Genomic DNA, 21,818 nt, shown 5'->3' with positions numbered 1-21,818 from the left:
CGCGGCCGGCTGCGGCAGAGCCTGGACTCGAACCCAGAATCTCTGGTGGCACAGAGATCACTGCCCCACCCGGGAGGGATGTAATTCTATTTCTATGACTACAGCTACAGAGCAGAGATATTTTTAGGGGCAGCTGGGATATCACCCTGATTCATACTGCTACACCCAGGGGGTTGTGAAACTCGGATGCTGCCTTCGTTGTTGGTCCTGTCACGGGAGATCGGTATTTGACTCTTAGTTCGAGGTATTTCCATTTATAAAGTCATTCACAAGTTTCAGAAGTTGGAAGACACCCAGGTGATAGGTGGCCATGCTGGAGTACTCATACACACATCTACGTGGCGTAGTCGAGTACCTATCCACCCTTGGCTGCTTGACACATAGGCCTCCAGTAAAACAGTTACAGTGGATGTCATTTTTATGTTCTGAATTGCTCAGTGTCTAAGATGAAGTGTAAAGCTAATTTATACCGAAAACCACACCCTAAACTATATGGACAAAACAGACTGCACCCTAAACTATATGGACAAAACAGACTGCACCCTAAACTATATGGACAGAACAAACTGCACTATATGGACAAAACAGACTGCACCCTAAACTATATGGACAAAACAGACTGCACCCTAAACTATATGGACAGAACAAACTGCACCCTAAACTATATGGACAGAACAAACTGCACCCTAAACTATATGGACAGAACAAACTGCACCCTAAACTATATGGACAGAACAAACTGCACCCTAAACTATATAGACAGAACAGACTGCACAATAAACTACATGGACAGAACAAACTGCACCCTAAACTATATGGACAGAACAAACTACACCCTAAACTATATGGACAGAACAAACTGCACCCTAAACTATACGGACAGAACAGACTGCACCCTAGACTATATGGACAGAACAAACTACACCCTAAACTATATGGACAGAACAAACTGCACCCTAAACTATACGGACAGAACAGACTGCACCCTAGACTATATGGACAGAACAAACTGCACCCTAAACCATATGGCTAGAACAGACCACACTCTAAACTATATGGCTAGAACAAACTGCACCCTAATCTATATGGCTGGAACAGACCACACCCTAAACCATATGGACAGAACAAACTAAACCCTAAACGATAGGAACAGAACAATGGATACAAATTCTCTACTGCATTGTTTCTACTTCATAACTGAACATATTGACAAAGGATTTACCTCGACAGAAAACAGAGAAGATATTTATTATGGAATCATATGTTGTTATTTTTAACTGAATCATCTCAATAACACAACGTCATAAATGACATCCTGTCAGCAAGTACGGTTCATTTTCACCTATCAATCAGTCATGGTTACCAAAATTGTACCTCCTAAAAATGTTGTCAGAATGAACGTGAAAAAGCCAGACATCAAGTTCTCTTCCTTTCAAAGATGATCAGACCACATGCATTCCTCTGTACTTCCCCCTCAGTCCAGTCACCACCAAATGTTCGCCCACAAACGTAGAGCAGAAAATGTTCCAAAGCTCTGGCCCTGGGAGGTATAATGTTGGAGATGTCTGTCCAGATCAAGCTGAACAAGGATCAAAAGGAATACAATCTAGTAATATTGCTCTTGGCATGGTTTTGTCATCTGAGCTGGTAACTAAACTACGAGGAGGGGCGTGGGCCTGGAGAATGGAGGTCATGCCAGGTTGTTTGTGTAATTGTCACAAATCACACGGCTGGTGGTGACGGATGTGGGGCAGAGGCTCAGAGAAGACCTCATCAATAACTGGACCACAAAACTGGTCACATAAGTCACACTTGGTCAAAGAGGAGAGACTATTTTTTGTACAGCTGTTGGTCAAATCAAAGTGTATTTGTCACGTGTGCCGAATACAACAGGTTCACCTTACAGTGAAATGTTTACTTACAACCTCTAACCAACAGTGCCATTTCTTAAAAGAGAAGGTATTAGGTGAACAATGGACAAGTAAAAAATAAAAACAGTAAAAAAGACGGAAAAATAACAGTAGAGGCTATATACAGTAGAGAGGCTATATACAGTAGAGAGGCTATATACAGTAGAGAGGTTATATACAGTAGAGAGGCTATATACAGTAGAGAGGCTATATACAGTAGAGAGGCTATATACAGTAGAGAGGCTATATACAGTAGAGAGGCTATAACAGTAGTGAGGCTGTAACAGTAGTGAGGCTATATACAGTAGAGAGGCTATATACAGTAGAGAGGCTATATACAGTAGAGAGGCTATATACAGTAGAGAGGCTATATACAGTAGAGAGGCTATATACAGTAGAGAGGCTATAACAGTAGTGAGGCTGTAACAGTAGTGAGGCTATAACGGTAGTGAGGCTATAACAGTAGAGAGGCTATATACAGTCGTGAGGCTATATACAGTAGTGAGGCTATATACAGTAGTGAGGCTATATACAGTAGTGAGGCTATATACAGTAGAGAGGCTATATACAGTAGAGAGGCTATATACAGTAGTGAGGCTATAACAGTAGTGAGGCTATATACAGTAGAGAGGCTATAACAGTAGTGAGGCTATATACAGTAGAGAGGCTATATACAGTAGAGAGTCTATAACAGTAGTGAGGCTATAACAGTAGTGAGGCTATATACAGTAGAGAGGCTATAACAATAGTTAGGCTATAACAGTAGTGAGGCTATATACAGTAGAGAGGCTATAACAGTAGTTAGGCTATATACAGTAGAGAGGCTATAACAGTAGTGAGGTTATAACAGTAGCGAGGCTACATACAGGCACCGGTTAGTCAGGCTGATTGAGGTAGTTTGTACATGTAGGTATGGTTAAAGTGACTATGCATATATGATAAACAGAGAGTAGCAGTAGCGTAAAAGAGGGGTTGGCAGGTGGTGGGTGGCGGGACACAATGCAGATAGTCCGGGTAGCCAATGTGCGGGAGCAACGGTTGGTCAGGCTAATTGAGGTAGTATGTACATGAATGTATAGTTAAAGTGGCTATGCATATATGATAAACAGAGAGTAGTAGCAGTGTAAAAGAGGGAGCACACAAAGTATCCCTTTTAAAGGATTGTGACATTCTGGGGACACGATCCCATCTAGTACATATTACAGATGGACACAATCTGAAATACATCTATTACAACATATGTAATAGGAGTGTCATTACACAGTATAGAGCTTTATAACCTGCCTTGAGTGTCAAGGCAACACAACTTTACTTCAGCCATAATGACTGCTCCTTGTGCTCATTTAATTGAACAAACACATAAACAACACTATATTTAGTTGTTTTAATTTTCCTTAGTTGGATGTACATTTTATTTGAGACACTGAATTGTTCTCCAATCTACCAGAGTAATGAATCATATGGAAATCAATTAATACCAGAACACATAGTATCACATTTGTGTCTTCATGTCTGTAATTGAAACCATTCAATCACAAATGCGTATTTCTCACATTTAACATCATTCTAACACATATCTTGAATGACAACAGATTTAAGCTATCAAGTGACTTCCACAGTCCAGTGATCTTTAACAGAAATACTTGGAATGAAAGTAGAACATCTAAGCCATGTTGGATCCCCGGGGCAGTCGACCAGCTGGATCTCATGTTTAAAGTTCCAGAAGAAACCAGCCAGGATGAGGATACGTGACCTTCTAAACTCCCCTCTCCACTTAGCTGGGGGGTGGGGGGGGAAATCCGCCTCACCCCTATCATTCAACACCTCACCCCCAACACTGCCCACATGCCCCCAGGCGCTAAAGAGATCCTCTGGCTAACTGGACTGTTCCTTGGCTACACCAGGGTCATGTTCATTCGGGCATGCAGCGTTATCCGTTTCAAAACATTCTGCAATACAAAACGAAAATGAATGTTTCTTATTGGACAAGGAAGTACCTTTTTTTGTCCACTTTCTTCTGTTTGGTGCCTAATGAACACACCCCCGAGTCATGATACCAACCACGGGAGGACTGAGCCTTCCTTGTGGGCGTGGTGTTGAGGCCAAAGGCCTGGACCTCTGACTCTAGTTGCAAGGCTTGGGCTCAATCCACAAGACATATACTACTGCTTTCTTTGGCTTCATTTGTATTGGCCAAGTCTCAAAAGAAAGCTGCATCAAATGACCCAGAACAACGACGTAGTGGCCACTGGGCATCAGAGTTATTTGTTAACGAGCTCCTGCAGTTAACATATTTTATTGGCATTTAGACTGTTGATGATTTTAATTTTCAAATGAACATACTCAACAGCATCAGCTCTGATTGGGAGTCGTAGAGTACATCTGCTGTTAGAAGGTACGGATTGAACTGTGTTTACACTGAGCAGACATTAAAAACGGCAAACATCCGTTAAGAGTGTTTCTTGGCAGTCTTAAACACAACTACAAAACTATCCACCTCACACACATGGCTACGGGCTAAAAATAAAAGCACCTGTACCATGTCAGATACAGAGTTGAAATGTATTACATGTTGAGTTTGCATCCCAATAGTACACTTTATATCTATCACAGTAGACTGAAATATAACAAAACCGTGTGAAATACAAACACCGGATTTTCTAAGTAGAAAAAAAAATATATGTTTATTAATTATGAAATAATGAAAAATATGAATAACATTCCACCCATGAGGCCACTAGGTCATTTGACTTCAGTCCCATGTTAAACATACAAACACACTCCTCCTATAGACACAGGCCTCATGCTGCTTTGACTCCGCCTCCCTACGCTCTCCACCAGTGTCAACTGTTGAATGGTAAAGACAAACACTGTAGCATTGTATCAACGCTAACCAAGGGAAGTGATTACGGGGGGCCTTGAAACTGTCTTGTGCCAGAGTAAGAAGGGAGAGGATAGTGAATGCTACAACACGCCACAGCAAATAATTGTTATGAGCATATTCTAGCGCTTAGACTTAAAATGAATGCTAGACAGATGCTCCTTTCAGCGCCGGTAGGCTGCTGGTGGCAGCGCCATGGTAGTGATGACACATGCTGCATGGTTACGGCTTACTTCTTCACTGCCCATGATAGTGGAGTCAACCTGCTAAAAATAAAGACTGCACAATGTTGCTCTCAGCACGGCCCAAGAACAACCAACAACCAAAGGTTAGCAGGGTGGAAAAAAGGAAGGATAGGACAAAATAGCATGAAGAGTGCCTTTTATAGTCTGATCCCTGGTACCTGGTTAACTCTGGTCTGGTACAGAGGTCTGTTAACGTGGTCTGGTACAGAGGTCTGTTAACGTGGTCTGGTACAGAGGTCTGTTAATGTGGTCTGGTACAGAGGTCTGTTAATGTGGTCTGGTACAGAGGTCTGTTAACGTGGTCTGGTACAGAGGTCTGTTAACGTGGTCTGGTACAGAGGTCTGTTAACGTGGTCTGGTACAGAGGTCTGTTAACGTGGTCTGGTACAGAGGTCTGTTAAAGTGGTCTGGTACAGAGGTCTGTTAACGTGGTCTGGTACAGAGGTCTGTTAACGTGGTCTGGTACAGAGGTCTGTTAACGTGGTCTGGTACAGAGGTCTGTTAACGTGGTCTGGTACAGAGGTCTGTTAACGTGGTCTGGTACAGAGGTCTGTTAACGTGGTCTGGTACAGAGGTCTGTTAACGTGGTCTGGTACAGAGGTCTGTTAACGTGGTCTGGTACAGAGGTCTGTTAAAGTGGTCTGGTACAGAGGTCTGTTAACGTGGTCTGGTACAGAGGACTGTTAAACTGGTCTGGTACAGAGGTCTGTTAACGTGGTCTGGTACAGAGGTCTGTTAACGTGGTCTGGTACAGAGGTCTGTTAACGTGGTCTGGTACAGAGGTCTGTTAACGTGGTCTGGTACAGAGGTCTGTTAACGTGGTCTGGTACAGAGGTCTGTTAACCTCTTACATCTATGGGGGCGCTATTTCATTTTTGGATGAGAAACGTTCCCGTTTTAAACAAGATATTTTGTCACAAAAAGATGCTCGACTATGCATATAATTGATACCATTCGAAAGAAAACACTCTGACGTGTCCAGAAATACCAAGATATTCTCTGTGCGTGCCCTAGAACGTGAGCTTCAGGCAAAACCAAGATGAGATGGCATCCAGGAAATGACAAGGATTTTTGAGGCTCTGTTTTCCATTGTCTCCTTATATGGCTGTGAATGCGAGAGGAATGAGCCTGCCCTTTCTGTCGTTTACCCAAGGTGTCTGCAGCATTGTGACGTATTTGTAGGCAGATCATTGGAAGATTGACCATAAGAGACCACATTTACCAGGTGTCCGCCCAGTGTCCTGCGCCGAAATTGGTGCGCAAAAGTCACCTGCCAGTATTTTTCCATGCGATACAGAGAGGAAAGCAAGCTTCCACGACCTGCATATCAATGAAGAGATATGTGAAAAACACCTTGAGGATTGATTCCAAACAACGTTTGCCATGTTTCGGTCGATATTATGTAGTTAATCCGGAAAAAGTTTTACGTTGTAGGTGACTGAATTTTCGGTTCGTTTCGGTAGCCAGACACAATGTAGAAAACGGAACGATTTCTCCTACACACAGACGCTTTCAGGAAAAACTGCGCATATGGTATGTAACTGAGAGTCTCCTCATTGAAAACATCAGAAGCTCTTCAAAGGTAAATGATTTTATTTATTTGGTTATCTGGTTTTTGTGAAAATGTTGCGTGCTAAATGCTACTCAAAATGCTATGCTAGCTTTGCATACTCTTACACAAATTAGTCAATTTCTATGGTTCAAAAGCATATTTTGAAAATCTGAGATGACAGTGTTGTTAAGAAAAGGCTAAGCTTGAGAGCAGATGCATTATTTTCATTTTATTTGCGATTTTCAGAAATCGTTAATGTTGCGTTATGCTAATGAGCCTGAGGCTTTAGTCACAAACCCGGATCCGGGATGGGGAGTTTCAAGAAGTTAACGTGGTCTGGTACAGAGGTCTGTTAACGTGGTCTGGTACAGAGGTCTGTTAACGTGGTCTGGTACAGAGGTCTGTTAACGTGGTCTGGTACAGAGGTCTGTTAACGTGGTCTGGTACAAGAGGTCTGTTAACGTGGTCTGGTACAGAGGTCTGTTAACGTGGTCTGGTACAGAGGTCTGTTAACGTGGTCTGGTACAGAGGTCTGTTAACGTGGTCTGGTACAGAGGTCTGTTAACGTGGTCTGGTACAGAGGTCTGTTAACGTGGTCTGGTACAGAGGTCTGTTAACGTGATCTGGTACAGAGGTCTGTTAACGTGGTCTGGTACAGAGGTCTGTTAACGTGGTCTGGTACAGAGGTCTGTTAACTTCTTGAAACTCCCCAACCCGGATCCGGGTTTGTGACTAAAGCCTCAGGCTCATTAGCATAACGCAACGTTAACGATTTCTGAAAATCGCAAATAAAATTAAAATAATGCGTTTGCTCTCAAGCTTAGCCTTTTCTTAACAACACTGTCATCTCAGATTTTCAAAATATGCTTTTGAACCATAGAAATTGACTAATTTGTGTAAGAGTATGCAAAGCTAGCATAGCATTTTGTGTAGCATGTAGCACGCAACATTTTCACAAAAACCAGATAACCAAATAAATAAAATCATTTACCTTTGAAGAGCTTCTGATGTTTTCAATGAGGAGAGTCTCAGTCACATACCAAATGCGCAGTGTTTCCTGAAAGCGTCTGTGTGTAGGAGAAATCGTTCCGTTTTCTACATTGCGTCTGGCTACCGAAACGAACCGAAATGCAGTCACCTACAACGTGAAACTTTTTCCGGATTAACTACATAATATCGACCGAAACATGGCAAACGTTGTTTGGAATCAATCCTCAAGGTGTTTTTTCACATATCTCTTCATTGACATGCAGTTCGTGGAAGCTTGCTTTCCTCTCTGTGTCCCATGGAAAAATACTGGCAGGTGACTTTTGCGCACCAATTTCGGCGCAGGACACCGGGCGGACACGTGGTAAATGTGGTCTGTTATGGTCAATCTTCCAATGATCTGCCCACAAATACGTCACAATGCTGCAGACACCTTGGGGAAACGACAGAAAGGGCAGGCTCGTTCCTCTTGCGTTCACAGCCATATAAGGAGATAATGAAAAACAGAGCCTCAAAAATCCTTGTCATTTCCTGGATGCCATCTCATCTTGGTTTTGCCTGAAGCTCACGTTTTAGGGCACGCACAGAGAAGATCTTTGTATTTCTGGACACGTCAGAGTGTTTTCTTTCGAACGGTAGCAATTATATGCATAGTCGAGCATCTTTTTGTGACAAAATATCTTGTTTAAAACGGGAACGTTTTTCATCCAAAAATGAAATTGCGCCCCCAGAGCATCAACAGGTTAACGTGGTCTGGTACAGAGGTCTGTTAACGTGGTCTGGTACAGAGGTCTGTTAACGTGGTCTGGTACAGAGGTCTGTTAACGTGGTCTGGTACAGAGGCCTGTTAACGTGGTCTGGTACAGAGGTCTGTTAACGTGGTCTGGTACAGAGGTCTGTTAACGTGGTCTGGTACAGAGGTCTGTTAACGTGGTCTGGTACAGAGGTCTGTTAACGTGGTCTGGTACAGAGGTCTGTTAACGTGGTCTGGTACAGAGGTCTGTTAACGTGGTCTGGTACAGAGGTCTGTTAACGTGGTCTGGTACAGAGGTCTGTTAAAGTGGTCTGGTACAGAGGTCTGTTAACGTGGTCTGGTACAGAGGTCTGTTAACGTGGTCTGGTACAGAGGTCTGTTAACGTGGTCTGGTACAGAGGTCTGTTAACGTGGTCTGGTACAGAGGTCTGTTAACGTGGTCTGGTACAGAGGTCTGTTAACGTGGTCTGGTACAGAGGTCTGTTAACGTGGTCTGGTACAGAGGTCTGTTAACGTGGTCTGGTACAGAGGTCTGTTCAAGTGGTCTGGTACAGAGGTCTGTTAAAGTGGTCTGGTACAGAGATCTGTTAACGTGGTCTGGTACAGAGGTCTGTTAACGTGGTCTGGTACAGAGGCCTGTTAAAGTGGTCTGATACAGAGGCAAGTTACAGTGAATGAAGATCGGTGAGGCCTAGGGATGTCTGTGAGTCTCCAGACCGGCTAACACTCTAGGTCTTAAAATAGAGTGGAGAATTCTCTGCACCCCTCCTCCTTCCCATCCCCTGACCCATTGTAGGGCTATTTGTGGCCACAGGGGGTACCAGCTCCAAATGCTTTAGCACCTGTTGCTACCCCCCAGCAACCAACCATGCCCTGCACAAGCCTCTGTGTCCAGCCATGGTCCCCTGACCCCTGACCCTGGGATGTGTTGTTGTCAGCTACATGTCAGCCATTTTTTTACAAGCCACATAAACTCTATGTTCAATAAATGTTCTTATTTTTTTCCTTAACTTTTTTACAGTCTATAATGATCATTCACAGAATGACTTGTCTCTGTTATCGATGACACTAGATCAGTGTCACATGGGTTTGACAGTCATGTGTGGATCAGAGTATTCCATCCATGGAGATGAATAGTGTGGTTAACAATCAGGTGGATCTCTTGGTAATGAGACTGTATTTTAGATAGTGATGCTGCTCCTCTCTGATGGAAATCCCCTGGCCCGGTGTAAAGGTTGCCTGAAACTCCCCGTGGCCCAGAGTAAATCCGCAGGGTTTAAAGACCTAGCGGGCTAATCATGTCAACGCTAATTTAATTTACCTCTGCTCCCTGGTGGTGCAGCAAACACAGCAGAACTTCATCTGGAGGTTTTACACTGATATTAGATGTGTATGAGAGCACACACTCACACACGCACGATATCACACACACACACACACACACACACACACACACACACACACAGACACACACACACACACACACACACACACACACAAGACACTGCAATCGAAGCAGGACGTTTACAGTGCCTTGCAAAAGTATTCACCCCCTTGGCATTTTACCTATTTTATTGTTTTACAACCTGGAATTAAAATAGATTTTGGTGGTTTGTATCATTTGATTTACACAACATGCCTACCACTTTGAAGATGCATAATATTTTTATTGTGAAATAAATAAGAAATGTGACAAATAAACTGAAAACTTGAGCTTGCAAAACGATTCACCCCCCAAAGTCAATACTTTGTAGAGCCACCTTTTGCAGCAATTACAGCTGCAAGTCTCTTGGGGTATGTCTCTGTAAGCTTGGCACATCTAGCCACTGGGATTTTGGCCCATTCTTCAAGGCAAAACTGCTCCAGCTCCTTCAAGTTGGATGGGTTCTGCTGGTGTACAGCAATTTTTAAGTAATTCCACAGATTCTCAATTGGATTGAGGTCTGGGCTTTGACTAGGCCATTCCAAGACATTTAAATGTTTCCCCATAAACCACTTGAGTGTTGCTTTAGCAGTATGCTTAGGGTCATTGACCTGCTGGAAGGTGAACCTCCGTCCCAGTCTCAAATCTCTGAAAGACTGAAACAGGATTCCCTCTATTTAGCTCCATCCATTATTCCTTCAATTCTGACCAATTTCCCAGTCCCTGCCGATGAAAAACATCCAACGCTTGACGCGGCCACCACCATGCTTCACTTTGGGGATGATGTTCTTGGGGTGATGAGAGGTGTTGGGTTTGTGCCAGACATAGCGTTTTCCTTGATAGCAAAAAAAGCTTCATTTTAGTCTCATCTGACCAGAGTACCTTCTTCCATATGTTTGGGGAGTCTCCCACATGCCATTTGTCGAACACCAAACGTGTTTGCTTATTTTCTTCTTTAAGGAATGGCTTTTTTCTGGCCACTCTTCCTTAAAGACCAGCTCTGTGGAGTGTACGGCCTAAAGTGGTCCTATGGACAGATACTCCAATCTCCGCTGTGGAGCTTTGCAGCTTCTTCAGGGTTATCTTTGGGATCTTTGTTGCCTCTCTGATTAATGCCCTCCTTGCCTGGTCCGTGAGTCTCTTGGCAGGTTTGTTGTGGTGCCATATTCTTTCCATTTATTAATAATGGATGTAATGGTGCTCCGTGGGATGTTCAAAGTATCAGATATTTTTTTATAACCCAACTCTGATCTGTACTTTACATTTACATTTACATTTAAGTCATTTAGCAGACGCTCTTATCCAGAGCGACTTACAAATTGGTGAATTCACCTTCTGACATCCAGTGGAACAGCCACTTTACAATAGTGCATCTAAATCATTAAGGGGGAGGGGGGGGTGAGAAGGATTACTTATCCTATCCTAGGTATTCCTTGAAGAGGTGGGGTTTCAGGTGTCTCCGGAAGGTGGTGATTGACTCCGCTGTCCTGGCGTCGTGAGGGAGTTTGTTCCACCATTGGGGGGCCAGAGCAGCGAACAGTTTTGACTGGGCTGAGCGGGAACTGTACTTCCTCAGTGGTAGGGAGGCGAGCAGGCCAGAGGTGGATGAACGCAGTGCCCTTGTTTTGTGTGTAGGGCCTGATCAGAGCCTGGAGGTACTGCGGTGCCGTTCCCCTCACAGCTCCGTAGGCAAGCACCATGGTCTTGTAGCGGATGCGAGCTTCAACTGGAAGCCAGTGGAGAGAGCGGAGGAGCGGGGTGACGTGAGAGAACTTGGGAAGGTTGAACACCAGACGGGCTGAGTTGTAGGGGTTTGATGGCACAGGCAGGCAGCCCAGCCAACAGCGAGTTGCAGTAATCCAGACGGGAGATGACAAGTGCCTGGATTAGGACCTGCGCCGCTTCCTGTGTGAGGCAGGGGCGTACTCTGCGGATGTTGTAGAGCATGAACCTACAGGAACGGGCCACCGCCTTGATGTTAGTTGAGAACGACAGGGTGTTGTCCAGGATCACGCCAAGGTTCTTAGCGCTCTGGGAGGAGGAAACAATGGAGTTGTCAACCGTGATGGCGAGATCATGGAACGGGCAGTCCTTCCCCGGGAGGAAGAGCAGCTCCGTCTTGCCGAGGTTCAGCTTGAGGTGGTGATCCGTCATCCACACTGATATGTCTGCCAGACATGCAGAGATGCGATTCGCCACCTGGTCATCAGAAGGGGGAAAGGAGAAGATTAATTGTGTGTCGTCTGCATAGCAATGATAGGAGAGACCATGTGAGGTTATGACAGAGCCAAGTGACTTGGTGTATAGCGAGAATAGGAGAGGGCCTAGAACAGAGCCCTGGGGGACACCAGTGGTGAGAGCGCGTGGCGAGGAGACAGATTCTCGCCACGCCACCTGGTAGGAGCGACCTGTCAGGTAGGACGCAATCCAAGCGTGGGCCGCGCCGGGAGATGCCCAACTCGGAGAGGGTGGAGAGGAGGATCTGATGGTTCACAGTGTCGAAGGCAGCCGATAGGTCTAGAAGGATGAGAGCAGAGGAGAGAGAGTTAGCTTTAGCAGTGCGGAGCGCCTCCGTGATACAGAGAAGAGCAGTCTCAGTTGAATGACTAGTCTTGAAACCTGACTGATTTGGATCAAGAAGGTCATTCTGAGAGAGATAGCGGGAGAGCTGGCCAAGGACGGCACGTTCAAGAGTTTTGGAGAGAAAAGAAAGAAGGGATACTGGTCTGTAGTTGTTGACATCGGAGGGATCGAGTGTAGGTTTTTTCAGAAGGGGTGCAACTCTCGCTCTCTTGAAGACGGAAGGGACGTAGCCAGCGGTCAGGGATGAGTTGATGAGCGAGGTGAGGTAAGGGAGAAGGTCTCCGGAAATGGTCTGGAGAAGAGAGGAGGGGATAGGGTCAAGCGGGCAGGTTGTTGGGCGGCCGGCCGTCACAAGAAGCGAGATTTCATCTGGAGAGAGAGGGGAGAAAGAGGTCAGAGCACAGGGTAGGGCAGTGTGATCAGAACCAGCGGTGTCGTTTGACTTAGCAAACGAGGATCGGATGTCGTCGACCTTCTTTTCAAAATGGTTGACGAAGTCATCTGCAGAGATGGAGGAGGGGGGGAGGGGGAGGAGGATTCAGGAGGGAGGAGAAGGTGGCAAAGAGCTTCCTAGGGTTAGAGGCAGATGCTTGGAATTTAGAGTGGAAGAAAGTGGCTTTAGCAGCAGAGACAGAGGAGGAAAATGTAGAGAGGAGGGAGTGAAAGGATGCCAGGTCCGCAGGGAGGCGAGTTTTCCTCCATTTCCGCTCGGCTGCCCGGAGCACTGTTCTGTGAGCTCGCAGTGAGTCGTCGAGCCACGGAGCGGGAGGGGAGGACCGAGCCGGCCTGGAGGATAGGGGACATAGAGAGTCAAAGGATGCAGAAAGGGAAGAGAGGAGGGTTGAGGAGGCAGAATCAGGAGATAGGTTGGAGAAGGTATGAGCAGAGGGAAGAGATGATAGGATGGAAGAGGAGAGAGTAGCGGGGGAGAGAGAGCGAAGGTTGGGACGGCGCGATACCATCCGAGTAGGGGCAGTGTGGGAAGTGTTGGATGAGAGCGAGAGGGAAAAGGATACAAGGTAGTGGTCGGAGACTTGGAGGGGAGTTGCAATGAGGTTAGTGGAGGAACAGCATCTAGTAAAGATGAGGTCGAGCGTATTGCCTGCCTTGTGAGTAGGGGGAAGGTGAGAGGGTGAGGTCAAAAGAGGAGAGGAGTGGAAAGAAGGAGGCAGAGAGGAATGAGTCAAAGGTAGACGTGGGGAGGTTAAAGTCGCCCAGGACTGTGAGAGGTGAGCCGTCCTCAGGAAAGGAGCTTATCAAGGCATCAAGCTCATTGATGAACTCTCCGAGGGAACCTGGAGGGCGATAAATGATAAGGATGTTAAGCTTGAAAGGGCTGGTAACTGTGACAGCATGGAATTCAAAGGAGGCGATAGACAGATGGGTAAGGGGAGAAAGAGAGAATGACCACTTGGGAGAGATGAGGATCCCGGTCCTTCTCCACAACATTGTCCTTGACCTGTTTGGAGAGCTCCTTGGTCTTCATGGTGCCGCTTGCTTGGTGGTGCCCCTTGCTTAGTGGTGTTGCAGACTCTTGGGCCTTTCAGAACAGGTGTCTATATACTGAGATCATGTGACGGATCATTTGACACTTAGATTGCACACAGGTGGACTTTATTTAATGAATTATGTGACTTCTGGAGGTAATAGGTTGCACCAGATCTTATTTAGGGGCTTCATAGAAAAGGGGGTGAATATATTGGCATGCACCCCTTTCCGTTTCTTATTTTTTTGAATTTTCTGAAACAAGTTATGTTTTTTCATTTCACTTCACCAATTTGGACTATTTTGTCTATGTCCATTACACGAAATCCAAATAAAAATCTATTTAAATTACAGGTTGTAATGCAACAATAAAGGAAAAACACCAAGGGGTGAATACTTTTGCAAGGCACTGTATGTGCAATCTTTACATACCTGAGAGTACTAGAGAATATACTGTAATGTATTGCATACTTTTGTTACATGATACAAATGTACTGTAATGTATTACATACATACTGTTGGTACACTATACAAATATACTCTATTGTATGCTGCATACACTATTGAAATGACTGCCAGTGCTTTGAAAGTTAGATTCTCTTTATCCTCTGTTATCTGTCCCCCAGTGACCCTTGGACCAACTAAGTTAATGAACTTCATGGACCTCCTCTACAGTACTGGCTATGCCCCCCATAATAACGGAGCATGCAGCCATAGCAGGGAATAACAGGGCTCAGAACTGGTACTTTCACAGTATTGAATGAGAGAGAGATGAATCTGCCACCAGCATCAGGAATATTGTAACATTTCCTTCTGTTGGGGCATCAGTGAGATAATGAAGTGCTAAAGTTGAGGCGTTATACAGAACTTCCCCCAGCCCTGGCCACTAAAGCCTGAAGAACATCAGGGCGTGTCTCACCCGTCCCCAAAAGCCCAGAGCCTACACCATCATCGGCAGCTCTTCCCGCAGCATTCTGACTGGAAGTGCTGCCTGTTGCCTGTCGGAATGTTTCTCCAAACTGAACAACGGTTGCCTGGCAACAGGCTCAACTAGGACAGACACATGGTCCGGGTGACAGACGTCCTGGGGTTCATATCAGAAGGTTCGCCTGGCGCCTTGGGGGGTTAATTTAGAGAGTGCAGAGGTACGGGGGCTGATGCAAACTACAGTAACGACATCCAGAGGCAACAGGCAAGAAGTCCTCTCTGTCTGATCTATATTCTACAGCTCGATGCTGGATGTTGGCTAGGGGGTGTGGATGATTAGGCGGGGGGGGGGGGGGGTGTTAAGTCCAGATGTATTTTCTAAAGCTCTATATTCTGGGTAGGGTAGAGGGTTCGATCTATTTTCTACAGCTCTATATTATGCTGGGCTATACACTAAGTGTACAAGACATTAGGAACACCTGCTCTTTCCATGACATAGACTGAAAGCTATGATCCCTTACTGAGGTCACTTGTTAGATCCACATCAATCAAATCAAGTTGTTATTGTCACATGCTTCGTAAACAGCTGGTGTAGACTAACAGTGAAATGCTTCACTGTAAATTTAAGGGGAGGAGATAGGTTAAAGAATAATTTTTAAGCCTGAGACAATTGAGACATGGATTGTGTATGTGTGTCATTCAGAGGGTGAATGGGCAAGACAAAGATGTAATTGTCTTTCACAGGGGTTGGTGGCACCTTAATTGGGGAGGATGGGCTCTTGGTAATGGCTGGAGTGTTTCCATGTGTTTGATGCCATTCCATTTGCCCCGTTCCAGCCATTATCAAGAGCCGTCCTCCCCTCAGCAGCCTCCACTGGTGTCTTTGAATGGGGTATGGTAGTAGGTGCCAGGCGAACCAGTTTGAGTGTGTCAAGAACTACAACGCTGCTGGGTTTTCCACGCTCAACAGTTCCCTGTGTGAGTCCATGCCCAGATGAAATGATGCTGTTATGAGGGCAAAAGGGGGTGCAACTCAATATTAGGAAGGTGCTCCTAAGGTTTCGTACACTCAGCGTATGTAGGCTTGAGGGTGAGGATCTATTTTCTACAGCTCTATATTGTTCTGGGCTATGTGTAGACTTGAGGGCGAGGATCTATTTTCTACAGCTCTATATAATGATGGGCTATATGTAGGCTAGAGGATGAGGATCTATTTTCTACAGCTCTATATAATAGGCTATATGTAGGCTAGAGGGTGAGGATGATTAGGGAGGTGTTAACAAGTCTGAAGCAGCTACTCAAGAGGCCGCTGACAAACCACATGACACTCAATGATGCATTCCAAATAAGGGAAAGGGGTTAACTGGTCAGTTGTAGAACTGAATGCATTGAACCAAAATGTCTTACACATAGGGATGCAACGTTCAGGAGTTCTTGTCAAATAGAAATGTAATACATAGAGTGGGCGCTATCTTCAAGCTGAGAATTAGGCCTGCTCTTTACTTCTTATTTCTATGAGCAACTTTCTGAACATGGAGCGGATTTTCTGACCCTATAACCCCCTTCTAATTATTGCAACAGAATGTAATGGTCCTTGGGGTAAGTAGGTTGTAGTGGTGGTCTGATACTGGTAAAGAAGAAGACAAGGCCTATATCCTATCAGTAGCTGTAAGTGTGGTCGCCAAGCAACAAGCCAGTATCAGGTAAAACTGCCATGTTGGGAACACACTACTACTGGTTGTTTTCACTGTCTGAGGTTTACATTCCTGTTCAGTCTCAGACAGCCCTCCGTGCCGGAGACCAGTTGGCCTACTTCACTAAATGGATGCAGGAGTGATTATGAGAGTGTTTTGGCTGCTCTGAGTACATTCCAAACAGCCCTCTGTCACCCCCCAACATCTTGATTCAGAATAAGGACCCGTCTAGCCTCATGATAGTTGTGATACAGCCATCTTGGAGAACCAGGTAATCTAATCTCAGTGTTCTTCCTGGTCAGGTCACATGATCAGGAAACATTCCTTGGCACAATCAAATCATCACACTCATACTCATGTACATACCTTAAACACATTTAAACTCCAATACACAGGGCACACAAGCTCTCTCCATATGTACAAACCCATACATAGACTCCAGACGAAGGGCAAACCAATTGTCAATTTGTGTCAAAAATGGAGACACAGAGTTCATGCCATTTTACAGCTAAAGAACGTTCGAAGGACTCCTTGACCGGGGCTGTTTTTAGGGATACATCTTCAAAGGATTTCATGGCTTAAGGGCTACGCTGGTCGATGTCACAGGCCACAGTCTTGGTGACGTGGTTCTGGATGCTAGGAGCTGGCCGATGGAGGGCATGTCCGGGTGGTAATTCCACAGAAGGGGGGCGAGGACCATGAGGATCAGTCTGAGGACACAGTGGAGTGACACGGGATGGGTGGGGGGGGGGTGGGGGGGGGTGGGGGGGGGGTTGCGAGGGCACTTTACGCTGGGGTGTTGATCTGACTCTACTCTCCCAGCAGTCCTGTCACTGATCCACAGAGACTCACCAGGTGACCGACCTTGAGGCTGAGGTGACTGAGGGGCCTGTCCAAGAGGGGGAGGAGGGGGTCGGGTGTCCCCACTGCCAGCACTGGAGGGATGCCCCAGGCCCCCGGGCCTACTGCTTGCCATCAATGGGGGACACAGAGGGAAAGATTGCCCGTGTCACCCCATATCTCCTCATACGTCAGGTCGGGCCAAAAGCATTCTGTTTCGTGTTACTTCTCTGATTAGTAGGGAAAGGAAAGGGGGACACCTAGTCAGTTGTACAAATAAATGACTTCAACTGAAATGTTTCTTCAGCATTTAACCCAACCCCTCTGAATCAGAGAGGAGCGAGGGGCTGCCTTAATCGACATCCACGTCACCCACGCCAGGGGAACTTGCTCAGGGACAGAACGACAGATTTTTACCTTGTCAGCTCAGGGATTCGATCCAGCAATTATTATGGCTTCTAGTGTAAACAGTCAGGAACACAGGACAATACAGCAATCAACTGTTAACACTTATCTCCCACTGACTTCAATGCAGAAATCATCCAAAATCAGCATTCTGCTTTAAGTAAGTGAAGTGAAAATGGTCCAGTTAGCACAACAGGAAGACCAACCCTGGTCTGAATTAGCAGAACTCTGATCACCACTCCTGGTTAAACAGGTGGCCTGTAGAAATAGCCATTAACATTGTCAGGATAACAAGTATCCCTTTGTAGCAGTGATGAATCCAATTAAAGGAGCCATGTCATTTATAATCATTGCAGTAATATAATTTGCTGATGACATACAATAGCCTAACTGAACATGACAGTGTGGAATTTCCATCTGGACACTCCAATCTCTTAACCAGTGTATCACTCCAACACTTCCGCTACAGTACAATACTCTTAGTCGTTACCACTACTGTTTCCATGGGCTTTGAAGGACCTCATGCATACCAAGGAAACAACATTTACTGGCAACCATTTAGTTAAATACGGACAACATCCCCACAGTTCAGTTTTACAGTGTAATCTAGGCAATGCTAACATGAGCCTAAAGTAGGCTAATGCTAACCTCGTTAGCCCAGGGGAACTTCCTGTCAGTCCTTCTCCACTCATATGAACAAGCCATCCACAGGAACAACAACATCACCCTACAGTAGCGCTCCATGGAATCAGTGTTACACACTAACAAACCTAGCTATAGGAGAATGGGCTCATTGTAATAGCTGGAATGGGATAAATGGAACGGTATCAAACACAGACATTCCCTTTCCAGCCATTACAATGAACCCCTCCTATAGCTCGACCCACCAGCCTCCTCTGCTAGCATTAGCCACCTTGCTTTGCTATTCAACGCTACATAGCCAGCCACCCACGCTGCTGGACCAGACTAGGCCCAAGCTAAGCTAGCAGGGGTTGTGACTAGAGGGAGTACAGCTACAACTGGAAGTTACTTTCGGTAGCAGGTTAGGAGACCATTTTAACTAACCCTAACCCTTTTTCCTAACCTTAACCTAAGTCTCCTAACCTGCCATGTTAATTCTCCTAACCTGCTGTATAAATTCTCCTAACCTGTTACGAAAAAGTAACTTTCAGCCGTAGCTGTAGTCCCTCTAGTCAGAACCTCTAGCAGGGCCTGTGTGCTCCTGCTCCGGCCTCCTCCGGCCCCGCCTGACTCGATAATGCATGTCCCTATAAGGCCAGCTGCTGGGAATAAATTGTCATTGGGGTGACAGCAGCTGTGAAGGCAATGTGGCTAAAGGGTAGTGCTGGGTCTGGGGAGGGGTGGAAGTGTGCCGGGGGGGGGCCTATAGTGGACGGTGTCCGGTTACGGGACGCCTGCCTTCCAATCCTAGACATCTGACAGCAGGCTGGGATTGGGATAGGAAAGCATGTTGCCCTGGTGCTGAGCGGAGCCCAAGGACGGACAAGGGTAACAGGAAGACACGGTTTCACTTTCCAGAGATCCCTCCACCACATTTCTGGAGAGAGGCTGATCTGGATGTAATCTGGGCATTTCATTTCAACACAAAGGCAGATAAAGACATGTCCCTACGACATCTACTTGTCAGCAGGGACAGAGAGGGGGGGGAGAGACATTCTAAGAAAGGGAGACAAAGTGAGAGAGAGAGAGAAAATCATCAAAGAAAGTGAGAGAGTGATACAGTGAGCTCTTCTCCCTATTACAGTCTGAGACGTTCCATCAGCTGGTGCCATGCTTTAGGACAGCTGACACACCGTCACCACGCCAAAAGCTTCTGGTTTATTAAAGTCACATCGACTGTGTGTGTGTGTGTGTGACCAATAAAGATCTCGATGAGGCTTAATACAGAAATATATGCACACACAGTAAAAATAACGAGAGACGACAAGATGTGCCAAGTTGGCACCATTTTAAAATGTTTTTCTAAAAAGATGAGACCTTAAAATATTCTGTCCTGATTGAACCCAGCATTCTACCACATTTAATTTGAAACCCTTTTAAATAGTGCTGCAGGGTAACAGAGAGAGAGGGACACGGGTGTCTATGCTCATGCCTGCGTCCAGGTGACCGCCACTGTTTGAAGGACCCCTGCACGTCCTGGCTACTACACTAAAAAAATACAAAATCTACATTTCTACAGTACCTTCTCTGTCCCTATAAACCCACACCACTGACTGACAGAACAATCTATCTGTATAGTTGCTAAAAACCCGAAGAGTAAGACAGTTAAGTCCACTGAAAAGAATGTCTGGAAGTATCGGTATAGAGATCTCAGACTTTCCCAGTTTGAATAAAAATAAAGTATGTTGGATCAGTAAAAATGGATCCAGTGTGTGTGTCTACAAGCCAGTAAATTGACTGGACAATGAAAGCATGCAGACAGCCAAGACATCCAACCCAACCATGCCACATCTCATACATTTGATACATGAGCTGTACCCCAGGACATGTACAGTCCAGCACTGTAGTCTTCCAACAACCAAAAGCACTAATAAGCCTATAAACACACACCCATACAACATCTATTTATATCGACATTCACAAAAACATATAAAACAGTAGATGAGGTGTGAGGCCCCTTACCTGCTAAGGCCAGGACAAGCAGGCTGAAGAAGCAGCAGATTGAGACTATACCCTTCATGATGGCTGCCAGGAGAACTCTGATAGCCTCACTGACTATATATACCAAGGTAAGCAAGTCAAAGGCTATGAGGAAGCACAGGGGGCGGGACAGAGCGAGGAAGAGAGAGGGCCGTTGGGTGGAGGGTGTGTGTGTGGCAGGCATCACGGCCGTCAGAGCTGCCACACGGGGCCTTGCGCGTAGCGGCAGCTGACTGTCTCTCGTTTAGATAGACAGGCAGTTTGGGCACTGAGGTCAACACATAGGGACAGAGGTTTAGCATTTCCTTGTCAAATCATTCCTCAATTATATTATACAATGGTATATGGATTAAAATAGCATGTGATATTAGATGCTGTACAAACTGGGACTGCTGGTACATTCATATGGTTGAATGAGTGGGAAAATCAACTCATTTACATTCTACACCCACTGAGCAAATTATGATCTTTTAGGATTTAGGGATAATTAAAATAATAATTACGATAAACCATATTCAAATTACACCCATTATCTGATCAACATGAAAACAGAACGAGAAACAACGCCTTGTCAACAACAGAATGCAATTAGCAAGTGCTGTAGCTGTGACAGTTGTATCACTTTTACTACACAAACTATTCACAATAAATAATTTTCATTTAACGAGGTTGATTCTGGCGTTGAAATGAGCTGTCCAACTCACTCTAGGTCTGTTAAAAATAAAGAATTATGTCATAAATGTGACAGAGCTTGACTGTGTATGTGTGTGTGTATGGGTCTTTGCTGTGTGTGTGTGTGTTGGCTGGCACAGCAAGACCACAGTCACCCTGGCTCTCCAAAACAGCGTGATGGGGGCATAGTATTTTATCACAGTGAACCAGACACTGTGGTGAAAATAATCTCACAACAACTCAGTCGGAATTAATGTCTAACTGCAAATTAATCCTCAAATATGAAGGGTTAAAAATGGTACTTAAAAATTGATTAAAGCCCAAAAATGAATTTCCTTTTTACTCTGTACTGTACAGTACAATGCCTTCTGAAACTGGAGAAGATGGTGAGCTTTAGTTTGACCATGGCAGTTTGGTGCTGGTTCGATGGACTTGTTGTATCACAGGAGGAAATGCATGAACGTGTCTTACACAGGGACATCTCTTTCCTGAGGACTGAGGGTACACATTCACCCTCCCTGTTGAATAGAGTGGAGACTCAGAGTGTGAGTGCTCTACTCTGAACACCACCAGGCATTGGGCAGAGGTAGTAGACAACTAACATATCAAATCAAATGTTATTTGTCACGTGCCAAATACGACACCTTACAGTGAAATGATAACTTGCAAGCCACTAACCAACAATGAGGTTAAAAAAACACAGATAAGAAAGAAATGTAACAAGTAATTAAAGAGCAGCAGTAAAATAACAATAGCGAGATTATATACAGGGGGGTACCGGAACAGAGTCAATGTGCGG

At 45.3% G+C, this 21,818-nt stretch overlaps 1 protein-coding gene across 1 annotated transcript in view; it reads right to left on the bottom strand.

Annotated features, from left to right (window-relative positions):
* The window catches only part of LOC135532465 (sarcalumenin-like), a gene marked incomplete at its 3' end in the record, with an annotated part of 46,985 nt that extends 26,575 nt beyond the window's left edge, over positions 1-20,410 (bottom strand). Inside the window, exon 1 of the mRNA XM_064959969.1 lies at positions 20,330-20,410. Within this exon, the coding sequence (XP_064816041.1) occupies positions 20,330-20,387 (58 nt within the window). The remainder of the gene's footprint in view (positions 1-20,329) is intronic.
* Positions 20,411-21,818: the final 1,408 nt, after the last annotated feature.

This window comes from Oncorhynchus masou, unplaced genomic scaffold (assembly GCF_036934945.1).
Source record: "Oncorhynchus masou masou isolate Uvic2021 unplaced genomic scaffold, UVic_Omas_1.1 unplaced_scaffold_1867, whole genome shotgun sequence".
NCBI classification, from domain to species: Eukaryota; Metazoa; Chordata; class Actinopteri; order Salmoniformes; family Salmonidae; genus Oncorhynchus; species Oncorhynchus masou.
This window is presented reverse-complemented; position numbering and strand designations above follow the sequence as displayed.